This window comes from Podarcis melisellensis (genome assembly GCF_964234715.1).
Source record: "Podarcis melisellensis genome assembly, chromosome: 15".
NCBI classification, from domain to species: domain Eukaryota; kingdom Metazoa; phylum Chordata; class Lepidosauria; order Squamata; family Lacertidae; genus Podarcis; species Podarcis melisellensis.
In genome coordinates this window covers 30,479,063-30,498,538 of record NC_138532.1, presented here as the reverse complement: position 1 = coordinate 30,498,538, position 19,476 = coordinate 30,479,063, and the positions used below count along the sequence as shown (strand labels likewise).

General features: G+C 45.4%; 1 protein-coding gene and 1 long non-coding RNA gene across 2 annotated transcripts in view; both read left to right on the top strand.

Moving 5' to 3' along the window:
* Window positions 1–19,476, top strand: part of LOC309358035 — a 143,182-nt gene that overhangs the window by 107,572 nt on the left and 16,134 nt on the right. The window lies entirely within an intron of this gene.
* ASL (argininosuccinate lyase) lies at window positions 4,311–17,890 on the top strand. The gene is made up of 17 exons (XM_081890537.1): window positions 4,311–4,421; window positions 4,620–4,691; window positions 7,526–7,720; window positions 8,249–8,332; window positions 8,951–9,007; window positions 11,446–11,543; window positions 12,089–12,166; window positions 12,452–12,529; window positions 12,936–12,988; window positions 13,300–13,362; window positions 13,566–13,680; window positions 14,607–14,691; window positions 14,987–15,046; window positions 15,573–15,656; window positions 16,238–16,318; window positions 16,921–17,027; window positions 17,639–17,890. The coding sequence occupies exons 2-17, from the start codon at window positions 4,680–4,682 to the stop codon at window positions 17,781–17,783; spliced, it is 1,395 nt and encodes a 464-aa protein (XP_081746663.1). The 5' UTR covers window positions 4,311–4,421; window positions 4,620–4,679; the 3' UTR covers window positions 17,784–17,890.

Sequence of the window (19,476 nt, the reverse complement as noted above, 5' to 3'; positions counted from 1 at the left end):
AATGACTCAAAGCAACTTGCAGATACTAAAACTCATTAACAACCTGTGAGGTTATCCCTAGTAAACCACACCATGCGTTTTAGAGCATAGCCAAGGCACGTTTATAAAGTGTGCCTCTTCCCTTTATGTGGTGCAGCAATAAAAATGCTAGCACATCTGCAAAGCTAAGCAGAGTCCGGTATGGTTTCAAATTGGATGGAGGACTGTGTGTTGAGATTCCTGCATTGCAGTGAGCTAGGCTAGATGACCCTAAGGATCCCTTCTATGAGTCCTGGGAACAGTAGTTTGGGTTCTGGGAATTGTGGCTCTGGGGGCGGGGGGGGGGAGAACAGGTTCCCACGATCCTTTGGGGGAAGCGATGTGCTTTAATTTATTCACCAAGAAAAGGGCCTCCCCTGAAGATCTCAGAGCCTGGGCAAGTGAGGGAATACCATCTTTCAGATCGCTTGGACTTAAGCCACGTAGGGCTTTATAGGTCACAACCAGCACTTTGAATTGTGCCTGGAAACAGTGGAGCTCTTGTAGCAAAGGAGTCATCTGCTTCCCTATAACCAGCCCCTGTCAACAGGTTGGCTGCAGCTCTTTGAGCCAGTCAAAGTTTCTGATCACATTTCAAAGGCAGCCCTTTGAGAGAGCCCTGTACGCCACCTTGAACTCCTTGGAAGAAAGGTGGGATATTAAATAAACAAATAAAATGTGCATTTGGTGTGGGACCACGGCCCTGATCCTGCAAGCGCTTCTTACGTTCTTACGCAGTGCAGCTACAGAAATTGTTTTCCCTTTTACTTGGGTGTGGGGAAACTTTTCCCCACCAAATAATGCAGATCTACAACTCCTACAATCCCTGGCTGTTGGCCGTGCTTGTTTTTACTGATAGTTTTATTCTCTTTGTAAACCGCTTCGAGGTTTTTCTGCTACAATTGAGCAGTGTGTAAGTTTTTGGCAACAGCTAAGTCCGTATGGTATAGCTCAGCCAGTAGAGCATGAGAGCCTTAATCTCCGAAATATATAGCTTTGAACTCTATTGTACCTGTCACCTTAATAACATCAGAGTGGGGATAGCTCAGTTAGTAGATAGTGAGAGACCCTTGACCTCATGGTCATGGGCTCGAGCCCCGCGTTGGGCAAAAGATTCCTGTATTGCAGGGGGTTGGACTAGATGGCCTTGGTGACCCCATCCAACTCTACAGTTCTATGATTCTATGAAATAAAAACAGCACCTACGTTAAGTGGCTGCATGAAAGCACCCTCTGGTTAGCAAAAGAGAAACATATATACACACACAGAGCTTTCTTGCTGGTCCCTGGCCCAGCCATGTTGCTAGACAACACAGACAGAACAAAGACACTTTTGTCCCCTTTTTCCTCCCCAAAAAAGTGTGCTCAGCATAGCAACGTTTTTCGGTGCAGCGTTCTGAGTGAGATGGCAGGGGGGCCCAGGGTCGCTTGTGTGCATGTCGGTATTAACTATTGAAAGCAGAGAGGCCCAGCGCCAGCTATTGTGAGTATTTGTATTCTTTGTCATGAAAGATGTTTACTACGCTCAGCATTTTGCTGATGACACCAAAGTGTCTTTTTTTCCTCCCCTCCCCTTTCCTTTTCTTTCTGTTTCTTTTTTATAAAAAAGGAAACACACACAAACATTCCCTATTCATTAAAACAACTGGTTTTTTAAAAAAACAAAAATGTCAACACCTCTCCATACAAGTTCAGCTGATCAAGCTTTTCACCAGCAGTTTCAGGATGTATACAGAATCTTTCTTGCAATGCTGAACATACTTTTTTAAAAAGCTCATTTTAGCGCCCCACATTCATTAAACATAATTGCTTCTTAAAGAATAAAGAATCATTGCTATAATGTTCAGTTTTAAAATGGTTTAAAATGAACTTTTATTTTATTTGTACACATAAATCTAAGAATAATGAAATAAAAGAGTTTTATATTATGTTTATTATTTATTTATTTATTTGTTGGTTTGTTGCATTTATATCCTACCTTTTTCACCAAGGAGCTCAAGTTTACTTACAACCCCCTCTTCCCCTCCAATTTCATCCCTGTGACAACCTTGCAAGGTAGGTTAGGCTGAAAGTCAGTGACTGGCCTCCAAGGTCACATCCAGCAAATTTTATTTGGACCCTTGTCTCTCCCAGGTCCCAGTTCGACACTACCCACTACAGTATACCACACACAAATCTAGGAATAATAATAAAATGACAATTATTATTATTATATTTCTTACCTGTCCTTCACCAGAAAGTCCCAGAGTGGGTGACAGCAATGCAAAATACAACATTAAAAAATACTTTTAAACAATTATGCTTACTCTTAAAGACACAAGACATTGCCCCAACCATTTGTAGATTCAGTTACACTGATTTTTTTTCAGTATAATTGCTTGTGGTCCATCTGTCAATGTGCCTGGCACTTTGCAAGGGACAAGAAGGCAGGTCCTTGCCCCAAGGAGGTTACAATAAACAAAATGACATAGGGGAAAACACAACAACAGGGGAAAGGGAGGCAGAAATCAACATCTTCAGTACCTTCAGGGGAAATAAGAATCTGCATATCAAAGAAAAATGTTGCATATGAATTTAGATTTTTTGCAATCGGCTAATGGGATACACAGCTTCAGTTGTTCCTCTAGATCAGCCATCTTGCTGCCCTTCAGAAATTTAGGAGGACAACTCGCATCAGCTCATGGTGGAATACACAGTTCTCACCCTCTTACTCTCCATTTTATCCTCTGCAAAGCAGTTAAGCTAAGAGAAGACTGTCCTAAAGACACCCAATTAGCTTCATGGTGGAGTGAAGATTTGAATTCATCTCCTGGACCCTAGTCCAACACTCTAACCACTACATCCATGCTGGTTTGGATTGTGTTGTGGGTAGTGGTTTCAGAACATCACCCATTTTTCCTTCTGTGAAATGGGTATTTTGTGGTGCCTTAACTCCTCAGATTTCCACATGGGCCCAGGAGGGTTGGCGGACTCACCCCCTGGTTTTAGCATAAGGAGGCTTATGGGAGGGGAGTTACTGGTTTGTGGGGGGATTTGGGTCTTGTTTTTATTGTATATTTTGCATTCTCATTTTGTATTTTTATGTTGTGAACCGCGGTATACAAATTTAATAAATAACCAACAAATAAATATTAAGCTTCCTACGTTACTTTGCTTCCCTGAGCCAGCGCAGACTGCATTTTTCATCACAACAGCAACCCAAAAGTTAGATTTCCAGACAGATTTTTTATAGAAATTAAGCAATCCAGATAAAGCCAGCGAGGAGGGGGAGGGAATATAACATCTCCTACTTAAATAAGTAAGCTAAAGTGCTTAACCTTATCTGATTTGTGCCATTAATAAAGGGAGAAAACCCATTAAACAACATAGGTTATTACATGGTGCAAGGAGGGAGAGATTGATACATATGAAAGGAATTTGGACATGATGGACAGGGTTGCTTTTGAAACCATTTTCTTGATCTGATTTGTCAACCGCTGTTGGAATGCAGGAGTAGCAACTTAAAATCACCACAGCATAAAAAATAAATGATAAAAGCAGGAATGTGACATTCTGTGATGCACTTCATTCTTTGCCTCTTGGTTCTTAGATGGCAAAAGCCTTGCACAAACACAACGCCTCTAATTTTGGAATATTTGATGCAAAAGGGGAAGAGCGACAAAAAGAACAAAAACATAACATGATCAGTAAAACCAGTCAAAGGCAGCTAATCTAAAACATCCAAATAATAATTAAAAAATCCAGCAATAAGCTAAAAACAGATCAAAACACGTGTCAGCATCCTACAACCAACATGTTTAATCAGTGCTGTGCGCTGACTTTTCTAAGTCCTCCTGGGTTTCTTCGAGAAAAAGGTGGGAGATAAATGCAATAGATGATAGATAGATAGATAGATAGATAGATAGATAGATAGATAGATAGATAGATAGATAGATAGATAGATATAGATAGATGATAGATAGATAGATAGATAGATAGATAGATAGATAGATAGATAGATAGATAGATAGATAGATAGATAGATAGATAGATAGATAGATAGATAGATAGGTATCATCATAATCTAGCTATACATATAATACTTCCCTCTCCCCGCCACACACATAACTTGCTAAGATTTGGAGACAGAGTCGGTAAAAAAAACGAAACTCTGCAACAAGAGCGAGTTTGATATCTCTTGATGAGTTTAATCACTTCGAGCTATTAGGAATACAGATTTGAGAGCAGCCCTTCCAGAAGCGTTGGGGTAAAGCCAGAGGGTCGGTGGGTGGGGCCAACTATCCGATCTGACCGCAAGCCCCGCCCAGGGGGCGTGGCTTGCTGGAGGCTGCCGCTTGAAAAGGGGAGCCCTGGGCAGCTTGGAACAGCACAGATCGGCTGGCTGGTGCTTCAGAGGCGCAGCAGGTGAGCCCATCGTGGGAAGCAGCTGCGGGGCGCTCCCTGGCGGTCTCTCCAGTAGCTTTGCAGAGAGGGGAAATGATGCACCGCCTCTCTGTCTCTCTGTCTCTGTCTGTCTGTCTGTCTGTCTGTCTGTCTGGGATGGTAGAGGGCAGGCTTCTTATGCAAGTGTCAAACCACCCCCAATCTCTGGCTCTCTTCCAGATTTTGCAAAGCTTGCTTTCTTTCTAAGCCAAATTGGAGGAGGAGAATACATCGCCAGACATGGCATCCGAGGTGAGCTGGGAGTTTTTGGAAGTTCACCTCCCCTCCCCACCCCGCACCCCCCAAAAAACCCCACCTTCCATCTCTGTCCTTTTTCACAATAAGATTTGTCATCGCGGAGGCTTCACATCAGGAATCAGTTTGAGCAAAATTAGGGTTTGTAGTTATTTCTGTGATTCATTTTCCGTTTTGATGGCACCGACAGTAGCTTGCATGCTGGAGAGGGCATGGTTGCAGCATGGGATAAGGATTTTTTGGGATGGTGGAATTCACTGTCACCAAAGAGCTGGTGAAGGGTCTTACATGCTAAGAACCAGTTTCTGGGTTTGCTTTTTTCCTCCTCCCTCCGAATCCCTTTTCCTTTTGTGTTATGTGCTTTACAATTTAAGCCGGAGATCAGGAGTTGTTTTATTACTAAGATTTGTAAACCACTTGATGAGCATTTTTTCCAGGGCTGGAGAGTAGGATGTGAATAAATAAAATACATGGTGTGTTCCATTGCTGCAAACCTTTTATTGGGGTTGTTAGCGTGGTTAGATGAGACTCGTATACCCTCCATGGTTAGAGGCAGTGTACCTCTCTCACTGCTGTTAGTGAACATGGGCCTGGCTGTTAAACCATGCATATATGCGAGTTCATTGAACTACCCTCTGTTGGAGGCAGAGTACTGACCTAAACAGCCCCAAGAGGGCTATTCTTATGGTTTTATTTATAGCATTTAGATTCTTGACATCTGGTGCCTGAGTTTTCAGACAACAGCTATTGCTGAGTATCTAAGTTTCATTTTTTTTTTTGACCCGTTGTAGGATTGAATCTTAGAACCTTCTTATTTATAGTGTGCCATCAGCTAAATGTTGGCAGAATTCAGGACACATAGAAGGAAGTTCTTCTTTACAGGGCATATAGTTAAACTATGGAACTCCCTCCCACAAGAGGCAGGGATGGCCACAAACCTAGATGGCTTTAAAGGAGGATAGGACAAATTCACGGAGGTGAAGGTTATCAGTGGCTAGGAACCATCATGGATGCGCTCTGCCTTCAAAGCTGGAGGCAGCGATGCTTCTGAAAACCAGTTGCTGGAAACCACAGGAAGGAAGAGATGCTCTTGTGCTCAAATCCCTGCTTAGGGGTTTTCCACAGGCATCTGGGTGGGGCCACTGTGAGAACTGGATGCTGGACTAGATGGGCCGCTGGCCTGATCCAGCAGGCGGTTCTTATGTTCAAGAGGCGAATGAATTTAGGGTGGGAATGTGAGGGGTTTGCAATGCTGGGAGGCCAAGTGTTGGGGAGAGATTGGAAGGGGCCAGGCTTTGTGGTGGTGCACCTGCACTGCATACAGAAGGCTCCTGGGGAGTCTGACGCCCTCCCTGGCACGTCCGTTTCAAAGGAACTGACATGGCTGAGGGCCATTTTCTGGTCAAGTCAGACACTCTTGGGCAAGGTGGAGCCACAGTCTGATTTGCACATGCTGTATTAGAAGGATCTATACTGATTCCTAGAACTGTAGAGTTGGAAGGGCCCCCAATGGTCATCTAGTCCAACCCCCTGCAGCACAGGAACCACAGCTAGATAATCCCTGAAAGATGGCAGCCCATCCTCTGTTTGAAAACCTCCATAGGGCAGAGGGCAAGCAGCTCAGTGGCAGAGCATCAGCTTGGTGTGCAGAACCTCCCGGGTTCACTCCCAGATAACATCTCTAGGTAGGGCTGGGAGACACTCCCTGCCAAAACCTCTGGAGTGCCACTGCCAGTCAGTGCACACAATTCTGAGTTAGATGGACCTGCGGTGCATCTCAGCGTAAGGCAGCTTCCTGGGTTCTTTGATTCAAAACCATGAGGACTAGAATCTTAACTTTATTTTCAGGGCAAAGGCTGTGGCACTGTGGCAGAGCATCTTCCTTGCATGCAGTAGGGCTGGGATGGACCGGCAGGTCTGACTCAGTCCTGTGTTCAGAGACCTTTCCTTTTGAAAGCAAATCCTCCCCTAACAAGACTCGTTGTCTCTTGCAAAAAAAGAGTATTTGCTAGTGATGCTTCTCAATGCTAACCTCCATTACTGGCATTGCCTGGGGAAAAAGAAGCATTTTTATTTTTTTAAGTGCTGAATGCAGGCTTCAGTGTGGCTTGACCCTGAAATGATATTTCCTGGCCGGCTGACCTTTGGCTCCTGAAGAGGCAGAGTAGTCACATGTTGCCCTCCTATTTGTTTTGAGGCAACGGGAGCAGTTGCAGCAATGGAATCCTGTGCTGACAGAAGCAGATTGTGATCCACTGAGTGTTCTGCTGAAGATCAATAATAAGCTATATGTGCTGGTTTCACCAAAACGTTGGCTGGGGGGGAGGGAGAGGCGGTGAGCTCCAGAGGTAGACCTGTGGGTCCTATGATTTCAGAATCAGACTTCAACATTTGAGGGGAGCTCTGCCGCTTGGGGGGGTGTCTCAGGTTCAACCCTGGTAGGGCTGGGAACGTGCCCTGCCTGAAACCCCAGAGAGCCACTACCAGTCAGCGCTAGATGGACCAACAGTGCAACGATGTACAAGGCAGCTTAGAATCATAGAACTGTAGAATTGGAAGGGACCCTGAGGGTCATCTAGTCCAACCCGCTGCAACGCAGGAATCTTGACAATCATACATGATAGATTTGCCATCCAAGCTCTGCTAACCCCCCCCCCCAAGGAAGGCTGAATCCCCAGTTGCATTTCCAGATAGGGCTAGGAGATGCTCCCTGTCTGAAACCCTAGAGATCCGGTCCATGTGAACAGTACTTAGCTAGAGTTATTTCCTACATTCCTTCTTAATTTCTCATTCTTGCTAACCTGCGCAAGGCATCTTCCTTCTTTCCCCAGGGTGATAAACTTTACGGAGGAAGGCTGACGGGGAGTCTTGATCCCATCATGGAGAAGCTCAACTCTTCGATAGAGGTAGACCATCGCTTGGCGGAGGTTGACGTCCGCTCAAGTATAGCTTATGCCAAGGCTCTGGAGAAAGCTGGGATCTTATCCAAAGCCGAAGTGGAGAAGATCATCAGTGGCCTTGAGAAGGTATTGATCCGGGAACTTCAAAGCAAGCTTACAAGATTCAGAAAGGGTGCTTTGGGAGGCAGGGACTGTTTCGTTTTGAGTAGGGAACATTAGAATTTAAGAACTGGGGCCTGGGTGGGTTTGCTTCCCCTCTTTCCTTGCCAATAACAGGTTAGTAAATCTCTACTTCAAGAGCATGCAATTTGTGTCCCCCCATCACATCAGTCTGGGATTCCTTGTTAGAAGGAAGAATCAACTTCTCCTTATCCAATGTAGACATATAGAACAGTTCCTTTTATAAGAGCACCCCAGAACCAAAAATATTTCTGTGGTGGGTGATGTCATCCACTTCCCACTATGCTGACACCCATAAGTGCATGCTGGCTCTTTTTGACTTTCTCCTGGAAAGAAGCAGGGCTCCTAAACACAGCTTATTGGGCTCAGCTGTTAAATGCATGAATGGCTCTCTAACTCATCCTGCCACAAACACAAGCAGCAAAGACCGCCTTGTTAATTACTAACCAGCCCCTTTTTCTGCTGTCTTTGTAGATTTCTGAGGAGATTTCCAAGGGCACTTTGGTGATCACCAAAACTGATGAGGACATCCACACCACCATTGAACGCAGGCTCAAGGTTTGGTGCACCTGTTCAATCTATGTTCTGTGGCTTTTGTCTTCTGGGCACTGTAGACTCTAAGGGATTTTTGGTTATGTCCATTTCAGGAAGAAGCAAGCTTCCCCTTACCTCCTGTTTGTCCACCAAAAGAGATCCATACCCTAATTTCCAGTGTCCTAATGACCCTTTTGGGCTACAAACACAGTTGGATAACTATAGGACAGCAGGATTATAGAGGCCGAAAGCACAAGCAGGTCGAAAACAAACCAAGCTTTAGATCCCCAGAGCCCTACCTCCCCAAACAGGCAAACCTCTCAGAATCATCCCCAAGCAAAAATAAATAAATCACCTCAAATTATGAAAATAAAAAAGGGATGGACATGGGGCCTAAGTGGGTGCCAAGGGGGCTGTCTGAGGAGACCATGACGCCTGCAAACACCATATCAAGGACCCCAGCTTTAAAGTAATAAACCATGGTTTGTTTATTTGTTGGGGAGACAACCATGGTTCATTTGGCAAACCATTGCTTCAGACAAACCATGGCTTAGCATTACATGCAAACGTAGCCAATGAATAACTGTTTTCAAGATCTACTTCCTCCAAAGCATTGGACTGACAATGACTCCTTTTTTCCAGGAGCTGATTGGTGATGTGGCTGGGAAGCTTCACACCGGAAGAAGCAGAAACGATCAAGTAGGAAAACAAGAGTGGATGGCTTATTAGCAGTTTTAGCTATCCTACCTGTTTCTCTATCTCTCTGCCCTGTTTCCTATGTAAATGTAGTAGCAGATGGTATTGCGGAAGGGGGCGTTCTGAAAAAGCTATTCTATTTTAAAATATAATGTCGAGTTTCTAGTCCTTGAAGCTTTCCAGATAAGTCACACTTCCAAAAAATCTCACAAGATGGTGGGGAAATGAGGAGGGATTCTTGTAGACACCCTGATTTAAGCCATTGCCCTTTGCCCCTTCCTGTGTCCAGCCGAAGTCAGATTGTGCAAGGTTTAGGGATTTTCTGATACAGAGGATAAACAGCCAGTAATCCCACATTTCTGAACTCGGGAGTTGCACCATTGTGCTCTGAATCTATTTGCATGAGATCAGCTTTCCGGCTCCTCTTCTGCAAACTCCACTGGGATGGGGATGGTGTTTTTGGGAAGGGCTTTTCCTCCTTGCTGAGGTCATAACAACATAAATAAGAGAATCGGGTCAATGGCCCATTTAGTCAAGCATCAGAGGGAGCGGGTGGCGCTCTGGAGTCACTGCATCCCCTTGATCATTAGGGTTGCCCTTTTCTGAACCTTTTCCAATATCTTTTTTGAGATGAGGCGACCAGAACAGCACACAGTATAACTCAAATGTGCTTTGAGTTACCACCGTATCTCCAACTCAGCTGCCTTTGTTTTTCTCCCTAGCCCAACAGCTCTGGTACCCAACACTCTGAACCGAGTACAACGAGCTATTCATTCATAGCTACTGAGCTTTCTGTCTCTTCTTTATTATTATTAAAAATATGTTCTTGGTCTTGGGGACCAGTTGCTTGTGTAAAATTCGGAGTCTGTTTGCTCTTTCAAGGTGGCCCCTTTCCATAGCTGATTCCTCCAAAGCCCTCTTTTCCTCCTCTAGCCCAGAGCTGTTGCAGTTGAGAGGCAATGTGGCCTGGTGGTTAAGGAGCTTGTCAGCATCTCTGAAGGCCATGGGTTCAAGTCCTGCTTATTCTCACACTGGATGGCTGCCTCCAGTTCACTCAGCAATGAAGCGGTACCTGAACTGTGCCAAATATATCTTGTATCTTGATTCCTGCATTCCCCACAGCCAGATACTGGCCCTTCAGGCCTTGTAGGGAGCTAATTGGCCTCCAGCTGAGCAATTCCATACATGGTTACTTGGAAGTAATTCCCACTCAGTTCAATAGGGCTTACTCCCAGGTAAGTGTGTATAGGACCAAGGCACCCAGGTTCTTATCAGGAGACCCTCAGCAGAAAAATCTGCTTTTGCAGACAGGTTTCCACGACTCAATACCTGCTTTTTAAAAATTAGTAATAGTGATACATTATTAAATGAGCAATTTTTAACCCACAGCAGAGGCAAAGGAGTTGGGGGGTGGAAACAGGGGCAGACCAGGGATGTGGTCTTACCCAATTGGCCACCGAGGTGCAGGAAAATGTTTGCCCAGAATGTCACTGAACGGGGGAAGAAATGTTTCCAAGCTGTAGGAAATAGAAATGTGTTTTAATGAATTCATCGTTGCATTATTATTAAAGTGTGTGAACATATGTGTGCAAGACAGGTAAGGTCATAGCTTAGTGGGAGAGCAACGCTTTGCTCCCAGATTGTTCATTTGCAAACTGGAGAGCTGCTGCAAGTGGGTGGAGCCGGCATTGAGCTAGTTGGACCAATGGGTTCCATAGAAGGCATCTTCCTATGGAACCAAATTCTACTCTCCTCTAAGTCAAGCCCATGGGATCTAGCCCTGCACTCTGCTGCTGCTGTAGCAGCAGCAGCGAGAGCCATAGCTCAGTGACAGAGCATCTGCTTTGCACACAAGGTCCTGGGTTTGTTCTCCAATGGTGTCTCCGGGTAGGGCTGGGAACCTGAAACTAAGAGGCCTTCACTCCTATCCTCCACACCCTTCATCCCAGGAGGAGAGAACAATGTGTTTCTCAGAAGTAACAGCTGTGCTCCAATAATGCACCTCTTTGAGGCCAGGGCAAAGGATGTCCACTCCAAGCAATCAAATGCTATATGAATTCCGAAACGGTTGTCTTGGATGCCATTGGGACCTTCTGCAGGTTTCTTGGGTAGAAGGGCTTGGACAAAACACCCTTCACTGCTCTTCTTCCTTGCCACTGTTGTGGTTGGCATGCCCATCAGGAAAAGAGCCAAGTGAGCAAGCCAGGGGCCACAGGGCAGGGCTCTTTTTCAGTGTGAACCCCCCAATCTTAGCAACTGCCCAGCCACTATGACATGTGGCGCATGCCTTTGGAACGGTATCCTTGACCGGCTAAACTGATCCCAAATGACCTTCTTCAGCATCCTCTGTGAAAGGGGCCAGATCAGCGTCTCCAGGTGGAATTGTTGGTCTTTCTTCCGTGAGGCCTGAGCAGTGAGATGCTTTGCGGCTTTTCTTCCAGGTGGTGACCGACCTGAGGTTGTTGATGAAGAGCTCTATCACAGTGCTTTCCGGCCACCTGCAGCAGCTCATCCGCACCCTGGTGGAGCGTGCTTCTGCGTAAGCTTCTCTTTATTTTCTCCCTGCCCCTCCGCCACATTTTACTTATGTATATTTTATTGCATTTATATCCCATCCTTTTCCTCCAAGGAACTCAAAGTGGTGTGCATGGTGCTTCCCCATTTAATTCCCGATAACAGCCCTGCGAGGTAGGCTAGGCTGAGAGAGGCAGTGCCTGGCCCAAGGTTGCCCAGTGAGCCGAGTGGTGGATTCGAACCCTGGTCTGCCCTAGTCCAACACTCTAACCACTAAACCACACTGTCCCCTCTTCTTGGACTAGTCACTGGCTGCCAGTTCATTTCTGGGGACATCTTTAATGGCTGGTATTGGCTTTCTGAAGCCCTAAGCTGGAGGAGGGAATCTTTTCCTTTTCCCCAGTGTGAGGACTACATTCTTGGGCAGCCATGTGTCAGAAAAGGGCAAGGCCAGAGGCCAAGAACGGGTGGAGACAACACTGCAAATCTTTGTGCAGTAGGCAACAAACTTGGTCCAAAGTCAGTGAAATGTGATTTTGTAACTTGGTGGTCTCCTATGTTTCCTTGCAGTGAAATTGAAGTGATCCTTCCTGGTTACACCCACCTGCAGAGGGCTCAGCCAATCAGATGGAGCCATCTCTTATTAAGGTAAAGGATGCCTTCCCCACCTTCTGGAGTTCCTTCTAGTAAGTTGCCCCAATCCATCCTGCAGCAGCTTTCAACCTGGGGAGGAGAGGTAGTCTCTGAGCATGTGTAGAGTGCTAGGTCACCAAAATCTGCTTTCTATGATCCAGGAGGCTCCAGATCCAAGAAGTAAAATTCCTTGGCCCTGGCGGGTAGGCGGGTGGGCGCCTCTTTTCAGAGATGTGGGTTTGCTTCCTCCTCTTCCTCTTCCTCTTGACTTCCAAGTCTCTTCCTCTTGACTTCCAACAGCCATGCCGTGGCTTTGACCAGGGATTCTGAGCGTCTCTCGGAGGTGAAGAAGAGGATTGACGTCCTGCCTTTGGGAAGGTAAAAACTGAATCTCCTTCTGGTGTTAGTTACACCTGGGCCAGCTAAGACCAGTAGCTCATCATCACCTGTGAATCTTGAGGATGTTGTGTGTACACCTGTCTCCTTTAAGAATAATTGTAATGTAATGGACCAATATATCCTGTAACTGCTGACAGCAAATTGTTAGTATGCATAGGGAAAGGAGAGAAGTGTTTTCTCAATTCCATGCCTCCCACCCCATGTACAACCTCCCTGCAGGGTTGCAAAAGATCTTGGCTGGGCAATGGGGGCCTCCCCTGCTAGTCGGCTTCAGCCCTTGCTGCCCTTCCTCTGAACGGGAGGTTAGAAGAGGTTCCTGTTTGGGGAGGAGGGATTCTTTCTACCTCTTCTCTCCATTTATTTTATTTTATTATTATTATTGCAGCGGTGCTCTGGCTGGCAACCCACTTGGCCTGGACCGTGAACTTATCCGTAAAGGTGAGTGGTGCATTTTCCCTTCCAAATGAAACAGAGCAAAACCATTCTTCCAGAAGGTGAGGGAGTTCATTTACAGACTGCCAAAAATAAAATGAGTCTAGATTTTAGGCTGAATTGGTCTGAGGTGTTTTCTCTTTTCCCCCTCTCACACAACAATACATTTACTTTCTCTCTTTCTCTTTCTCTCACTCCATTAATCTACTCTTCGCTTGCGACAACATCTGCGTGCAAAGTGAATCAATCTGACTTTGTTACTCTTTTGCTCAAATTTCCTTGACGTGTCTCTTTTTGTCTGTCTTTTTTCATTCTAGAACTTGAGATGGCCTCCATCAGCATCAACAGCATTGATGCTGTGAGCGACCGTGACTTTGCGGGTAAGTGTGCTGTTTTTGTGTCAGGACAGAGTTCCGAATATTTGGAATCGGTTGCAGGGGGCAGGTTTGCAGAGGACTAGAACCTTGAAGGCTTTGCAATAAGAGTGAGCTAGTTAAAACAGGGCAGCCTGATGGACTCTATTCTTGTTCCCTGTTTGAGGGCAACCAATGAGATTTCTTTTCCCCTCATTTTTTCCCTCCAGTGGAGTTCCTTTCCACTTCTTCTCTGCTCATGATCCACCTGAGCAAATTAGCCGAAGACCTGATTCTCTTTGCCACAAAGGAGTTCGGATTCATCACTCTCTCCGATGCATTCTGGTAACGCTGTGGAAATTCTTAACCCTGTTCTGGGGATTCCTCCGGCAGCCTTGCCCAAACAGAGGTGGAAGGGCCACCTTTTCAGAGAATAATAGCAATGCAGGGGTCCCTTGTAAATCTATCATTCTACGTCCAATGGCTTTTAAGCTAGGCATTCGGGGATCTCTGTTTTCCTTGCTCTCACTTATCAGGAGTTTCTGAATGAGATGGCTGATAGGGGATTAAAAGACACCCCCTTGCAAAGATGACAGCTTCCTCCTCCACTACACTGATATTCCTGGGGTCATGCTTCTAGCCCACATGGCACAATTAATGAACTGCAGCTTGTGGTCTGACTGTGAACTGTAAGGCACAGAGGTATTGACATACTTAAAAGATTTGGGACTAGGGCACAAATTTGCATATGCTAATATAAGCAAACATAGAACTTAAAGTCGCAGGAGTGAAAAGAAAACTTAACCCCCCACCCAAATTGTCTTGGATAAATTCTTCCATTGATTTGCACTCCGCAGTGGTTTCCCTTCCATTCAATTCAATTTCCACATGGATCTTGCTCCAAATAATTTCAGTTACCCTTATATTATCACCAATCATCTCAAGGTAATGCAAACTTTTAATTTGTTCCCCTTCCCAAATGAAAACGCCTGGTAGTAGCTCAGCTCAACCCAGCTCCAGTTCAGTTTCCCCCAAATTCATTTTTATTTTACTCAAACACTCTGAGATCTGTGGCTCATAGCCCTGTGCCTAACACTGCCCCTAATGGGACCTGTTCCAGAATCCTCTGCAATTTCAAGCAGAGCAATACAGTATAGAGAGGTTGCTTTTCTCCCACCCACAGAGAGGCTGAAAAGTACTGCTGCGGCCTGAGAGGTTGGACCAGATCTTGCTTTTCTCTAAGTGTGACATACTCTGTTTTATTTTCAAAGCACCGGGAGCAGCCTGATGCCTCAGAAGAAGAATCCGGACAGCCTCGAACTGATCCGTAGCAAGACTGGCCGTGTGATCGGAAGGGTGAGTGCCCAGGCTTGGTTCAGGTTCAGTCAGTGACAAAGCCTCGAAAATTTTAGTTGTGATTCCTGCATTGCAGTGAGTTGGACAATTGGACGAGATGACCATTGCAGGGGGTTGGACTAGATGACCATTGGGGGTATGTTGATAAAGGAATAAAATACAGGTGACCCTTGAGATCTTTCCTTTAAAAGAAAAATCCAGTGGATTTGTCCGTACCTGAATGTATTTGTGACACATACATTTTCAGTGTTATGAAATGCCCTCTCCCATCTCATTCCTTCCTTGTTCTTTGCAGACTATTGGACTTCTCGTGGTACTGAAAGGACTCCCCAGTGCCTACAACAAAGACCTGCAGGTAAAAGGATGGGGGCGTTAATGGCTTTACCTAGGTCCCAGTTACAGATTGCTGCCTTCTGGCACAGCCAAGGTGGCCGTCCCTTCTGCAGGTGGGTTGCAGCTGGAGCTTGGATCAAGAGTAAGAAGCACAGAGGATCTGCGGAACTTCTTGCCACAAGATGTGTGCAGCGCTCGAAGTGAGAGAAGGCTTGAGTCTGTTCTCTGGGTCGATGTGGACAAATTGCAGGGGACGGCCATCACCTACAAGGCCTTGCTCATGAGCTTCCCGGGGAAAACTGACTCATGTCAGACCCTCCAAGTGTTCCTATTTTCCAGGGACATGCCTGATTTAGAGAAGGCGTCTTGGTTTCTGATTTGATCCCAGAATGTCCCGCTTTTCCTTAGGATATCCCTATTTTCATTGAAGAAATATTGGAAGGTATGTGATGTTTTGCAGGACCAGGTGGGCCTTCTCGTCTGGTCCAGCAGAACATTTCTCATGTAAAAAGATAAAAGCATTTGTCTGTTTTCCCCCCTGCAAACAGGAAGATAAGGAGGCCGTGATCGATGTGATTGACACCCTGAGTGCCGTGCTTCAGGTCACCACTGGTGTGATCTCTACTCTCCAGGTAAGAATTATTATTTTTTAGGAAGGTTTGCCCTTACTTGCTGAGGAAGCACATAAGCGTTCCCATTCTCTCCCCCTCTCTTTCTAAGGCTGGTTCCAGACTGTTACAATTTTTAAAATTTGGTATACCACCAAATCCCAGGTTGCACAATTAAAGTGGATTTGATTATTTTAAATTGGCTATCCATTATACCTGATGTCTTGCAGTGGAGCATTCACTACTCTTGCCAAAGGTTTCTGCTGCTATTGGGTTTCTTTTCTTTATTTCTTTTTAATGAATTTCATGCGTTTTTGTTATAAATGCATTTTGCGTAGTGTGTTTTTAAGCAACCAACAAGTTCAATGTGATAATAGGGGATTTGTAAGCAGAGACCTACGTAGAACATGGATGTATGCTTTAATCTGTTTTTGGGGGTTGTTTTCTTATTCCCAGTTGTATCTTTGGAATGTTTTAAAGAGCTGCTTTGACTGATAACTTGATTGTTTTGTTCTCTTTGTAAACCGCTCTGAGGTTGCTGCTTTTCACAGTCAAGTGGTGTATAAAATTTTAAAACAACAAAAGAAATAAATATTCTCTTCCAGATCAACAAGGAAACCATGGAGAAAGCCCTCAGCCCTGATATGCTGGCTACGGATCTTGCCAACCTCCTGGTTCGCAAGGGGGTGAGTGTCTGAAGCAGGGGTAGCCACCCCAATGGTGTCCCCAACAGCAAGGAATGATGGGAGCCCCAAAACATCTGGAGGGGGCAGTGCACCATGTTGGTTACTCCCGATCCAAAGTGGTAGATTCCACTTGCATTTGTACTTGAGAGCTGTGATCCAGCGACTTCCCCAGCGGATCTGGGCCTGGGTAGGGACCACCATGCAGGGCCACCAAAAACTGTGGTCTCCTGGAGAAACCGCTGCAAATTTCTGCTTGCACAGTAAATGTGGGCATCTGTTTCCATTACATTCCACTACATAATTCAGCAGGGAACACCCACCCTGAGTTTCAGATAGCACAACTTTTTGATGCAAGATGGGCTGGTTTCCCAAGAGATGCCCCCCCAACAGGTGTTTGGGTGCTCCTTGTCTGTGCGATACCCCCTCAGACCAAATGGACCATTGACCTGATCCAGTAGAGACTACTTGTGCTCTTAAGGTTATTCTAGGGTGGAAGCTGCCACAGCAACCTCCTACTCTTCGTAGATTCAGTCTGAAGATTGCAGGGATCAGCTAGGTCTACGCAAGGGAAAGCTCCTGACTGTGTGCTTTTGTGATTGCAGATGCCGTTCAGACAAGCCCACACTGCCGTCGGGAAAGCGGTCCACTTAGCTGAGACCAAAGGAGTGACTCTTAACCATCTATCCGCAGAGGACCTGAAGAGCATCACGTAAGTGTCGCCCTTTTGCAAAACGTGAAAACCAAGTTTTGTGGATTTGGAAGGGACCCCAGCGGCCATCTAGTCCAACCCTGTGAAATGCAGGAACCTCAACTGCATCATACATGACATAAGGGCATCCAACCTCTGCTGTTTCTAGCCCTCACGGCTGCAGACCCAAGGCGTCGACATCTTATACTGCGTTAAAACCATTCCTTCCAAGAGTCTCTCTAAGGCAGAATGTTAGGTGGCCAAAGAGAGCCATCCCAGTTCAAGGATTCTTCCAGCCAGTCAAAAAAAAAAATTCTGGGGGCTTTGAAGGAGTATGGCTTTTGTTCAGAAACGTGTGGCCTGGGGAAGGCCGAGAGAACTGGACAGAGAAACCTGTTAGGTGTACATTTGGCCTCCTGGTCTGAGATTCCCTCACCTCTGACACAGCTCTGCCCTGCATGACTGTCTCTTGGTCACTTGAAAGAGTGACCAACATTATATTTAAATATCCAGAGAACTGTGTATGTGTGTGTGTATATATATATATGTGTGTGTGTATATATATATATATATATATATATATTGTTGAATACCCACCAACTGACCTCCGGCTGCATTTTCTTTTCTTCCAGCCCCATGCTGGGAGGCGACATCTCCCAGGTGTTCAACCAGCAGAGCAGCGTGGAGCAGTACACCTCCCCTGGCGGGACGGCCAAGAGCAGCGTGACCACCCAGATCGAGCAATTGAAGGAGCTCCTGAAGAAGCAGAAGGATTAAGCTTTTGAGTGTGGGGGAAGGAAACTATCCCTTTGCTGCGGGTTGTGCTTATCACGTTTAATCCCGAGTTAATAAACACAGTGGTGTATTGGATTTCACTGAGAAAACTTTGTTGCGTGGTTTTTCTCCCCTTCCCTTTCTCCTTCGTTACACCTCTTCCTGCATTGCAGGGGGTTGGACTAGATGACCCAAAGGTCCTCTTCCAACTCTACAATTCTGTGATTCTAATGAACAAGTTCTCTCACAAGGAAGGGCAGCTGGATCCTCCTTATCACACCCTCTTGATGTGCCGGACTCCTAACTCCCAGCACTCAGCATGCTAGGAGTTTGAGGGCCCTATCAGAAGATTTGCGTATGGGGTACAATCTCTCTCACACACAAAACCACATTCATGGTTTAATGAATAAAATAAACTCGGGTTAGCTCCTGTACAGTTTTCACTGAGGGTAGCTGCTGGCAGCCATTTTGTCCAGGGGTAAATCCTGAGGAGAATTTTGGAAAGCATCCACACCTGAGAATTTGACACCTGAGAGTTTGATAACAAACTGGAAAATCAAGTTTCTAGTCCTTATGGTTTGAAGCAGAGGGGTGGGAAATGCTGTGGGTGGCAGTGCACTGCAACTTAAAACGAGTGTTTAAAACACTTTTGTATTCACAAGTGAATGTGAGGGGAGAGGTTTGGCAGCCTGCTGTGGTATAAGGTGTTCTGAGGAAAATGTAGGCCTTCACACCCATTCCTAACAAAATTTCAGTTCAAGAGGGGGGGGAAAGATTATGGCTATCCCCCGTCTTCAGAAAGACCCCACTAGTCCTGCTTTTAATTGTTCTCTGAGTGGTATAACTGTCAAAGTGCACTTGTGAATGAGGTCTGAACGGCTTCCTAATACTGAAGCTTTACTATAACAGGGTTCTTGAACAAAAAATGAGGCTTCACAAAGGAAAATATAAGCAAGAGGCTGAAAAGATGTCTCTGCCCCAAGCCACTTGCAATTTTAATATAACAGGATGGGTGTCTGAGGAAAGCATTGCAGCAGAATTGGGTGGTACCACCACCTGGGGAATGATGGGATTGCAATAATAAAACAAAATTAACAGGGCAAAAACACTTTAAAAGCAGCTATTTAAAACCTTAAAGTAATGATTAAAATCAGGGGTAAGCTAAAAACCAGATTAAAACACATGTCAACACGCTACATATCTGGGTAGGCTTGCCTTAACAATGTTTTTCAGCAGCCGACAAAAAGAATACAGTAAATGCTATTCTCTGGTGTTTAATAGGCAGGGAGTTCCGAAGTGTAGGTACTGCCACAATAAAAGGTCAATAAATAAATATCATAAAAGCATAAAAATGTAAAGGCAGAGTGTCTTTAAGCACATACAAAGTATCTCTCCTCTTGAAAAGCACCACCTTCTTTCTTCTTCTATAAACACACACAAAGCAGGAAAATACAAAGAACGCACGAAAGGCACAGACTTTGCCCTCACCTTGCAATCCATGCTGCTGATTCTGGTTTGGACCGTTTGCATAAATAAGTAACAACTGCTTAACTCCTCAGTCTGCTGATCATTGAACTTGAGTGACAGTAGAAAAAAGAATCAATAGGTTTATTGTGGAGTCAGCTTTCCATAGGGAGGCAAAGTTGCGTAGTGGTTAGAGAGTTGCATGAGAACCTGGAAGACCAGGGTTCAAATT

What these genes read in the sequence shown, in the direction of transcription:
- ASL (XM_081890537.1), top strand. An exon ending in GAAGAAGCAGAAACGATCAA is followed by an intron (nt 9,008 to 11,445) that starts GTAGGAAAACAA and finishes CTTTTCTTCCAG; the next exon opens with GTGGTGACCGACCTGAGGTT. An exon ending in GTGTGATCTCTACTCTCCAG is followed by an intron (nt 15,657 to 16,237) that starts GTAAGAATTATT and finishes ATTCTCTTCCAG; the next exon opens with ATCAACAAGGAAACCATGGA.